An 11,274-nucleotide genomic window follows, 5' to 3' on the forward strand; every position below is an offset into this window, starting at 1 on the left:
TGCGTTTCAAAACGGCCAGCACGAGAATCTATAACATTTAAATTAACGCAAGCATTGCTATTGGCTACAATAGTATCACGTGACCCATTTGTTTTGTATTCCGACCGCCTAGCTCTCATTAAAGCAAATCGCGGTTTGGTGTAACTCTATTTTCGTTTAATGGAGGTCACCACCGTAGAAATCTAAACAATCACTGCCCTAATCTGCTATTGGTTCAAATTAGGACACTTGTACCAACAATTGGTTACAATATCTTAGAAAGTAGAAATTGGTAAAATGGGTATATGCCGACCAAGAAAATAGCTAATTTTGAGTTTAAACAACACTAAAAACCAACATTCTTTATTTGATATTAAAGTACCCTTAATCAAGCCGCGGGTTGCTTCAAAGATTTCAGCTAATTCGCATCTTATCTATGACCTTATCGAAGTGAAGAGAAGCACATTATAGACTTGTAAAAATCCAGCTGAAGAAGGAGGAACAGTTCCTCCGAAACGTAGGATTTTTCAAATAAATAAATTGTGAATTTTAAAACCGTATTAAGTCTCTTTTCATTTATGACCTTATGGATTACGTCACACCTATTAAAGGTTTAAGACTTCAGATAATAAATACCACCGCAACGGTACAAGTACCATTCGATCCTCCAAACGGTAAGCCCGTGTCTGCCATCTATAGTCTTTATCTGAGATGAATTTATCAGTCACCGCGACGACGCGTTCTTTTGGTAAGCGCGATCGTTCAGTTGAATACGCGGCTGAAACCGTTGAATGCAGTTTTCCCTCTCTCTCACTGGTGAAGGCGAAAGTTTTCGAAGTCCCTAACCCTAAAATACATAGAAAACGTCGCGTAAAATACCTAGAGAGATTCGTAAAATATCCAGAGAGAACGTCGCGTAAAATACCTAGAGAGGGCTTCGTAAAATGTGTCTAGAAAACTGAAATGGGTCTAGAAAACTGAAATGGGTCTAGAAAACTTAAATGGGTTTAGTAAACTTAAATGGGTCTCTATAACTGAAATGGGTCTAGAAAACTGAAATGGGTCTAGAAAACTGAAATGGGTCTATAAAACTTAAATGGGTCTCTATAACTGAAATGGGTGTATAAAACTGAAATGGGTCTAGAACGCTTGAAATGTGTCTATAAAACTGAAATGGGTCTAGAACGCTTGAAATGTGTCTAGAACGCTTGAAATATTCCTAGAAAACTGAAATATATCTAGAACTATCTTGTTTAGTTTTTTCCGGTTTGGCGCCCCATACTAGGGTATTAGCCTAGCTGATTATTTTTATTTTTTTATTTTACCATTTCTTTTTCATTGTATTTTCAAAATTGGAACGAAATAGCTCCCATTGGCGTATAGGCTAGCTTGAACGCGTTTTGGAAAGGATTATCACAGTGAAAGATTTCTGGCGTGTTTCGGATTGTGTCGCAGGCTTGAATTGTGCGTTGAAGTAGGTCTAACGTCTCGAACTTCAAACTTTTATACCAAGTCCTTGATATTGCACTAAAGATAGAAATCACATGGGTTTAAATTGGCGTATCTGGCTGGCCATGCAACAGTTCCGCCTCAACCAATCTACCTTTGACGAAACTCGGCATCAAGATTGGGTAAAATCCTAATGCTGAAAGGAGGGGTGCATAAACCACATTCTTTGTCTTACTGATAACGATGCGTCTTCAAGTAGCTTTGGTAAAGTGTCTTGTAAAAAGGTTTAGCACGACTCACCAGTTAGTCTTGGTGGTAGAAAAAAGGTTCAATTAAATGGTCGCCAACCATTCCGCACCAGATATTGAGACTAAACTGCATTTGATGTGACCTATTGGTAGTCGCGTGAGGATTTTCTTGCAGCCCTTCATGACAATTATGTAAATCACAAAATTCGTTATAGGAAAAATTAGCCTCGTCAGAAACTAGGAGCGTACTTAACCAATGACGTCGTTAGTCTGCTCCTGAAATTACTGACAAAATGTGAATCGTCTTGCATTATCTGCTTCATTTAAAGATAGTACCTTTTGCTAATGGAATGGTCTGTACTGGCGTCCTCGAAAGATAAGCCAGGCAAGTACTTGGTCGACTCGCAATTAACGTCAAACTTGCCTCGTACTTGTCGTACGATCATCCTCGAAGATAGTAAGTACTTATTAATTGGGCCACTTAATTGAAACCAACTAATTTCAAGCAAGAAAATTGTATAGTGTGAACAGGAAAAGTTGGAACAATGGTTACAATTTTTCTGTTCACACTATTCAATTTTCTTGCTTACAATTAGTTGGTTTCAATTAAGTGGCCCAATTAATTGTATAGTGTGAACTGGGCTTTACTCTGCAAGTGAACGAAGGTGACGTACAGGCAGCAATTAAAAAACTGGAACATAACAAATCACCTGGGGCCGATTACATACCTACTATCATCATAACGGGCTGTCAGGATGTATTTGTGCCAATCTTATGTCACCTCTTTAATTTATCCCTGGAAACTGTAAATTCCCAACTATCTGGAAGACTTATCTAATCATTCCCATATTTAAAAAGGTCTTCAAAGGTAATATATAAAATTATCGTCCAATATCCGTCCTGAGCGTATTCTCCAAAATATTTGAAACAATATTTTACAAATATCTTGCCTCTTGGTTTAAGCCTCTATTAAGTGAAAACCAACACGGTTTTTGTGCTATGAGGTCAACCAACACAATTCTAACATCATTTTTAAATGACATAAACCCCATTGTTGAAAACCAAGGACCAGTAGACGCAATTTATCTTGACTTCAGTAAAGCGTTCGACAGGATGAACCATGAAATATTTATTAAGAAGTTAAGTCGCTATGGATTAGGAGGTAATCTTCTACAATGGGTCTCTACTTACCTTGCTAACCATCAAAATATCTTAAAAGTAAACGGTAGGGTTACCATTACTTTATACATATCAAACCGTGGTGTGCCTCAAGGATCCTGTTTGGGCCCACGGTTTTTTAATATTTTCTCGAATGACATCCCTAGAAGAAACCAACTAAAAACCTATGCGGACGACAATAAAAACTATACACGTATCCTTTCAATAACTGACTATAGTACCTTAAGTAGGAGTGTAGAAAAATACTTGACTGGGGCCTCTGAAATGATATGCCCTTAAATAGGTAAAAAAACGGTGGTTGTTTCTTTCACAAGGTAAACTCCTAACACAATTACCTACCCGTATAAATTAAATGACGTCACGTTAGAGAGGAAAAACTGTATCAAAGATTAAGGAGTTTACTTCGATCAAAAATTACATTTCGACCTTCATGTCAATTATTTAAAAACAGACTGTAATAGCTCTAACCTTAAGATCCCCTCGTATTTTTCTCCTGTTCTATATCTACTTGGTGAGGTTCGATTTCGTCGGGTTGTAGTATGTACTTGAAAAATATTATTGAAGGCATGCAAAATAAGTTTGCCATATACTCACTTAACTTTCACCCTGTAGAAAATTATCGCTATAAAACAATCATAGAAATATGTAAATTACCACCTATCAAAAATAGAATTCGTTATCATTAAATAATGTTTATATAAAACTTAATTAACTCTAGTATCGACTGTAATGAACTATTGAGCAGGCTAAATTTCCGTATACCCAATAAAATAACCAGATCGCAGGAAATCTTCTATATTCCGGACCCAAGAAGCACCAATCTTATAACGAGACTCCAAAAAACCTGTAATTCGATGTGTTATAAAGAAAACCATAAAAGCAATGTAAACCTTGACTTGGCTGAGCCAAACTAATTTAAATTTAGAAAAAAAACTATTGCAAACCTTCGTAATCATGAAATAATTATTCTGGTTTCTGGCATTTCCCACGGGTTCTCAAAGGGTAAGAGTGTGGAAACCTACCATGCTGATTTTCTCAACACCCTGGCACCCAACATAGAATCCAGGCAACAGGTTAGATTAGATATGTTTCTTATTTAAAATCACCTCAAGTTATAACGGCATTTTTGCTATTATTTATTATTATCGTTTTTGAGCTATTTGAGTTCGCGTACTGGTATCACGAATGGAAACTGAACTGTACGATGAATGGAGAGGCTTGAAGAAATAAACTTTAGTGTAAAGGACCCCGGAAGTTATGGTGGAATACACGGTCTTTATCGGGCTACCAGAGCAAAGGGTCTTAAATTTTCTATAAATGACGTTCAGGAATTTCTAAAACGTCAGGGTACGTATACTTTACACAAGCCGATTAAACATAAATTCAGAAGAAACAAGACAATCGTATATGAAAAAGACGAACAATGGCAACTCGACCTGGCAGACCTGCAAGATATTAAACGACATAATAATGGTTTCCGATACCTATTATGTTGTATAGAAGTATTTAGCAAATACGCTTTCGCTGTAGCTACGAAGGATAAGAAAGGAACGACCATACTTAAGGCTTTTAAATCAATCTTGGAATCAAGGCGAAAACCAAAATTGTACAATCAGACCACGGGAACGAATTCCTTTGCAAGGAGGTACAACGGGAATTAAAACGTGGAGGTATCAAGTTTTTCGCTACCCATTCGGAGGTGAAAAGTAGCATCGTAGAGTGGTTTAATCGCACCTTGAAAAGCCGTATGTACCGTTATTTCACGCAAAGCAATACGCATAAATACATTGACGTATTACCGGATTTGTAGGACGCTTATAACAACAACAATCACAAATCTATTAAATGCAAACCAGTTGAAGTGACGAGTGAAAATTCAAAACAAGTGTGTCAAATTAATACGGGAAAGTTAATTTCTCCCCTCGCGGTTCATCCCCCTTTGACGTTGGTGACTTGGTTCGAATTAGCACGAATAAAAAAACTTTCGAAAAGGGGTTCAAAGCGAACTTTACTAAAGAATTATTCAAAGTAGCGCAGTGCATACCGAGAGACCCACCAGTATATAAACGCGAGGATTTGAAATCCGAACCCATTTCGGGTGTGTTCTACAAGGAGGAAATACAGAAAATCGGGAAAGACCGAAGGAAAAGAACAATACCAGACGGAACTAAAGAACTACTAGTACGTTGGCGTGGTTACGGTCCGGATTTTGACTCTTGGGTGCAAGAAATCGTCACATTATGAGTCTCTTTATCACGTTACCGTCCGACTCTTCTACGCGGTATTTCAAAAACAATACAATAAACAAGTTTAGAATGTATTTAACTATTTACCGGAATGTATAAGGCTCGAGGGAGCTTACGAAGTTGGACTTGCTGAAATCAGTTACCCAAGAACTTGGAATAACGTTCAAGAAGAGTGTGTAGTTCAAATTTGGAAAACTATGTCTCTACTGGATTCTTTAGAAGAATCAAAGACTAAAACACCTAAGACACTGATTTTTTTAATATAGTAATACCACCAGGATATTACGGAGTTGAAGATTTACTGGAAATCATGACTACTGATGACGACGGGCGAAATATTAGCTCTAGAGTCTAGGTATATTACAACAAACCAAACCGACGCGTCGTGTAATTGTTGAACTTTATGATATGAACCAAATTCCCCCCCCCACGTGAAATCTCCCTCATATTAGGGTTCACGAGAATACTAAATAAAGATGTAACCGTGGTTACGTCAACGACGGCTCTTTTCAGTTGCGATATGAACGCTGGGTTACATTCTCTGTTCATATACTCGGACATTATACAAATTCGATCGGTTCGAGATTCAGATGTTCCCTTATTACGTATTATAAGTATTTAAGGAAAAGACGGAGACACTGTTGAGAATGAGTTTTCACGACCACATTATATGCCTATAGCGAATAACAATTTTCAAACCATTGAAATTAATATTATAAGTGAAATGGGTCAGCCTGTAGATTTTGAACGAGGAAAAGTTCACGTCACTCTTTATTATAGACCCCGATGAAAATGGACTTCTCTTTCAAATCAGGTGTAAAAACTTCTGCTCATTTGTGGCTAGCGAGTCAAAGGATAGACATGTCTCCACGTAATGTAGATCACGTTTCGGTAAACGACTATAATAATTATTACTTAAATCAAATTGGACACGGATCAATTCCGGTATACCGTGGAGTAGCCGTGCAAAGAGGACATATATTGGCCTCGGCATTTCGGTCTGCCATGCCTTTACTCAAAAAGGGAGCTACATTCCTCGGACAAATTTTTTTAAATACCGGAGCTAAAATTGCATCCGACGTCTCAAGTTGTGTGTCCATTAAAGACGCGTTAAAATCTCGGGAGAAAGAAGCGGAGGAAGAAACCTTAAAAAGAGCCGCCGAAGCAGTGACTAAGCTGACTGGAAATGGTTGTAAAAGGAAACGTAAAATGTCTCCCATCATCAGTTCAGTTCCAGCCAGGAAGAAGAAAAGACATACTCTGCTAGAATCTGATATATTATCGTCATAATATCATTGAACAATGTCGCTAGCCCACCCCAGTTCGCAGAACAGCATTAGCTCGGAGCTTGATTTATTTCACGTACCTTATACTCACACTGTCATAATAGGAAGTCAATGGGTTGAATACAATCCAACATCGAACGTAAATGAAAACCAAGCAATTATCTTTAATATCGCCAGAAACTCAGAGACGTACATTGATCTAAAAAACACCCTACTTCAAGTTCAAGTGAAAATTGTGAAAGCAGATGGAACTTTACCCAAACCCGATATTCATGACGCTGTATCTAAAACCACAACACCTGCGGACCAAGTTGGTCCAGAAAATTTGTTTTTACACAGTCTCTTTGGCGAAGTTCACGTATCATTGGGTGACAGATCAGTTACGTCATGCCGTCAACAGTATCCTTATAAGAGAATGATTCAAACGCTCTTGACATTCGGTGGTCCAGCCAAGGAAAGTTTCTTAACTGCGTCTCTATTCTATAAAGACAAAGCCGGAAAATTTTACGAGTTTTTCAATAACGACGGATTTAAGAAACGTGCAAAATTAGCTCAAGAAGGTGTTATTGACATGATAGGAGTTGTACTAGCCGATATTTGTCAACAAACTCGGTTTATGCCTAACCTGATAGACGTAAATTTCAAGTTTATCAAAAGCTTAAACGAATTTTGTTTACACACAGACGGTTATTTTCACCCACGCATCAATGTTTGTCAGAAAAGTTAGATTGACGCCAGAGATTATGTTATCCCACGCTAAAACTATGTAATTGGCAACAATGAAATATCCTATCACCCGCACGGAATGTAATTCATTTTCAATTTCCCAAGGGAACAAAATATGCGGCAAAGACAACTTATATAATGGTCAAATACCGAGTAAGGTGGTGATCGGATTTGTAGACCAGAATGCGTATTTGGGAGACTACAAAATGTTACCTTTTAACTTAAAATTTTTTTCGCTAACTCAAATTGCCCTATACCTTGACGGAAGTAGCGTCCCAGCAAAACCATTAAATCCTTATTTCAAAGGGAAGTTGTTTATGCGATCATACGCTAATCTCTTTCTTCAAACTGGTCAATGGAATATTGACGAAGGAAATTATATTGACCGTGAAGAATTCGCCCATGGAAATGCCCTTTTCATATTCGACTTAACTCCCGATCTCAACGGAAGTTCAACTCGACTGTTTCAACCTGGTAAACATGGGGCGTTCGTCTCGAATTAATATTCGGAGAATCGCTGCCGTCTACAGTTAGCGTGATTTACTATTCCGAATATCAATCTTTGGTGAAGATTGACAAGAACAGAGCAGTTTTATACGATCAAAGTTCACAATGGACTCGCAACAACTTGTTAAAATACTCAAGAACGACCCGTATACTAAATATTTATTTAGAGGAGTTTTCCCTGCCGACAAACTCACCAAGAATGTGAAATCGTATCCTTCACTTTACATCGTGAACACTGATACGTCCAAAGGGGTAGGAGAACATTGGTGTTTGATATATCTCTCAAGGTCGCTCAAATGTACATTCTTCGAGAGTTTCGGGAACAGCCCTGATTTGTTTAAATTTAACTATTTTATAGAGCGAAACAGCATAACTGTGACGTATAATTCTGTTCAATTACAAGGAAATTCCAGTAAGACTTGCGGTGGTTTTGCGTTTATTTTGCTAGTAAAAATTGTTTAGTATATTGGAAAGATTTTCTGAAAACAGAAATGTAAACGATCGTATGATATCTGAATGCATGAATAAGAAATACTCAATAAATTTGTCATAAAAATAGTTTTTTGTTTTATTACGATAATGCCTATGCACGAGAGTCAAAAATATAACTTTGTCAACACAGGGGTTCAAACACAATTAGTTCTGGCGCACAGTTGTCACAATATGTTTAATACTGACAATCCTTTTCATGTCCGCGACCGTTAGTTAACTAGAGACAACCGCGGTACTCCGTGTACCGGACTGGCTTCCGCACCACGTGATTGCACGACTTTCTCTCGCCTTTGAATTAAAACAAATTTGAATATTATAATCAATGCTTTTTAATCATTGAACAGTTAAAAGACTGGTATTTTTTTATGTATCCACTCGGCATATAAAGTGCTTTTATAGTTATTGTCGATTTATTTATCTTGACTGGAAACTTCTTCGAATTCTAATGGTTATCCACTCTGGTCGCTCGACTTTATATTCTTAATTATTGCGCCATTGTATTTTATTTCACCACCGCATTGTAACTGGGGAAAACCCTTGGACTTCGGTCCACCGCTGTAACATTCACCACCACTCATTCGCCACTGAATAATACCGGGGAAATCAGCGGCTCATATTTAAATCTAATTTGTATATTAAAATGTTGTTTATTTCTTTATTCGTAATTTACATGGTCTTCGTACGGTAGAACGTATACAATTGTATCGGAGAAACGTAAGCGTTACATTGGGGTAGAGGAGTGGTAAAATAACGGCTCTTCGTTTTTCCAACTGCTTTTCTGATGTAACCAAAAATGGACCAAAATGGACCCAAACTACCCTAAAAGCAACCAAAGTCACCATTACAGGCCCTTTGTACCCTATTTAGGACCAAAAGTACCCTAAACTAGACTATTAGCTTTATTGTAATGTTGAACTCCCACAGAGGTTCCCCTTTAAAGAAAAAAAACTTGCGGTCTTATTTTGGGTACATGAGCCTTTGTACGTTCCCCACCCAGCACCACCCTGACTTTGTACGTTCACCACCCCTACCTTTGACTGTTCACCACCTAAGTAGTGCGTCACTCTTTCGTTAAACATAGCATTGCTAAATCACCCCGCCTTTACGCGTTCACCACCTTAGTATTTACCCTTCATCATCACCCCTGCCTTTGACTGTTCACCACTTTAGTATTTACCACTGTAGGTGCGGGCGGTGCGGGAGGTGGCATGGCATTCCACTGTAAACTCCCCGGGACCCACTCGAAAACCCTACTAACAGTGGTTTTTTTGGTAAGGATTTACCAGTTTCAAGGTTGAAAGTGGACGTCATGAAAACGGTTAAGAACGTGTTCCCGAAAGCTCTCGTGGAGAGCAAAATCGGAATTTTTCGAATTCCGTGTTTCCTACCTCCATGAAAACGTAGTGACTAACATTTTTAATTTGTGTGTAAAAGATAATTTTAGTTCAGAAAAGACCTTTTCATAAGTTCGCTACGAATGCGCAGCTTCTTCTTGAGATGGTGCAGTCAAGCCTTTGAATGCATTCACTAGGTTTCTACAGTGGGAGAGCTGAGAAAGCACTGTAGAATTTAGAAAAAATAAAGTTAACAAGAGGGCCGCGTTATTTTATAAAAATGCCTGTTTCATAAAAAAAAATTAAAACCAACATCATCGAAAAAATTCAAAAAGAGAGCTAAGTCTTAATGTAAGGCTCAATGACTAACTCGAAACCAGAGAAAAATAATTTATATCCCCAGTTCAAAACTATAAAGATTTTCTGGGTGACAGGTAATAGCGAGGGGGTAGCCATTTGGAAAAAAATATACACCAGATTTCAGATATTTCATAAATTTCTCAAAGATTTCCAGTTTTTCTTCGATATTTCTAATATTTCCAAAATTTCCGAAAATAATTATATGTATTTCTCGCTATTTGTACATCATATTTCTTAAGTGGCTACCCCCTCGGCTAATTGGCCTTTCCATAAATAAATAAATAAATAAATACGACTGCCCAGTTTGTTCTTGAGAGACTGCTGCTACCAGTGTGTCAGAATTTATAGCCCGGTGTACCTAGTAACAAAGACCATACCACCGGAGGCCTATCATCATAGTGCCCTACGCCAGCGTCCCCAAGCCCGGACAGGTGACAAATCCAGCATGGGTAGCAGAACCCCACTACTGATGGTCTCACCTTTGACGCAAGCCACTCAACCCAGCAGAAGGTGCAGCAATGGGTGGACCAATCCCCACTTCGCACACAGCAGTGGGATTTAGAATGGATGCTATAGCAACTCCAGCCGACACCCTACCTATGAAGGTAAGGAGCCAAACCCTTTGGAAAGAGCTCTTAAAGGGGAACGACGAGCACACAGCAGCCCAAGTAACCCGGCACAGCTGGCACCGGAGATTCCGGTGGGCCCCAAAAGGCCGGGAAACAGGAACGCCGTGCCCGCATATGGAGGCTCGCCGCCCCACAGCATGCTTCCCAATCCGCCGAGGCGGCCAGTTTGCCTGGACCCTCTCCGTTAGCCTGAACCGAAGTTCAGTATCCAGCCCAAACCTGACCGAAGTCGGAGGTGGAGATAGGACCATTTGATCAGAGCTAACATCTCCCAGTGCGCCACCACCCTTATGGGTTACAAGAGCCGGACCCCGACTCCCCGGTAATGCCACCAGTTATTGCACACTCTAACCCATTTAGGGCCGACTGCGGCTACCAAGCCTATAGGCGAATTCATTAGCTTTCTTTAGTGGGAAAGCTGGGTAAGCATTGTAGAAGTGCGGGAAAAAAATTCAGAAGAAAGCCACGTTATTTCATGGAAAGAATTAATCACAAATGGGAACTACCACCTTCTTTAAAATGGGTTGATGGGGACTTATAAACACTTTTCTGGATTTTTGCAATTTCAAATATTATAGTTGAGCTGTCTATTCCTCTATTTATTTCCAAAACTGCAACGGCACTAGTTTATTAGGCTAGAGTGGATTAATTTCAATAAAATGACGTAATTCATATCACGCGCAAAATTATAGTTATCATTATTGGGCGGGGAACCAGACGTCTTTTTTCATTCCGGGGAAGGAAACACCCTCATTTTGAAATTGAAAAGCTTGGACCTCAACGATCTTTTAAATGTTGGGTTGCGGACTTTTAAAAAGTGACATATTCCGACCAAATTT

At 38.9% G+C, this 11,274-nt stretch overlaps 1 protein-coding gene across 1 annotated transcript; it reads left to right on the forward strand.

The window, feature by feature from the left end:
- Window positions 1-6,403: 6,403 nt before the first annotated feature.
- Window positions 6,404-7,157, forward strand: LOC149943312 (uncharacterized). Its single transcript, XM_090175612.1, has 2 exons — window positions 6,404-7,021; window positions 7,071-7,157. Exons 1-2 carry the CDS (start codon window positions 6,404-6,406, stop codon window positions 7,155-7,157), a joined length of 705 nt encoding a protein of 234 aa, XP_090031738.1.
- Window positions 7,158-11,274: the final 4,117 nt, after the last annotated feature.

The sequence above is a fragment of the Leiobunum rupestre genome, chromosome 5 (assembly GCF_980474605.1).
Source record: "Leiobunum rupestre chromosome 5, qqLeiRupe1.1.hap1, whole genome shotgun sequence".
NCBI lineage: Eukaryota > Metazoa > Arthropoda > Arachnida > Opiliones > Sclerosomatidae > Leiobunum > Leiobunum rupestre.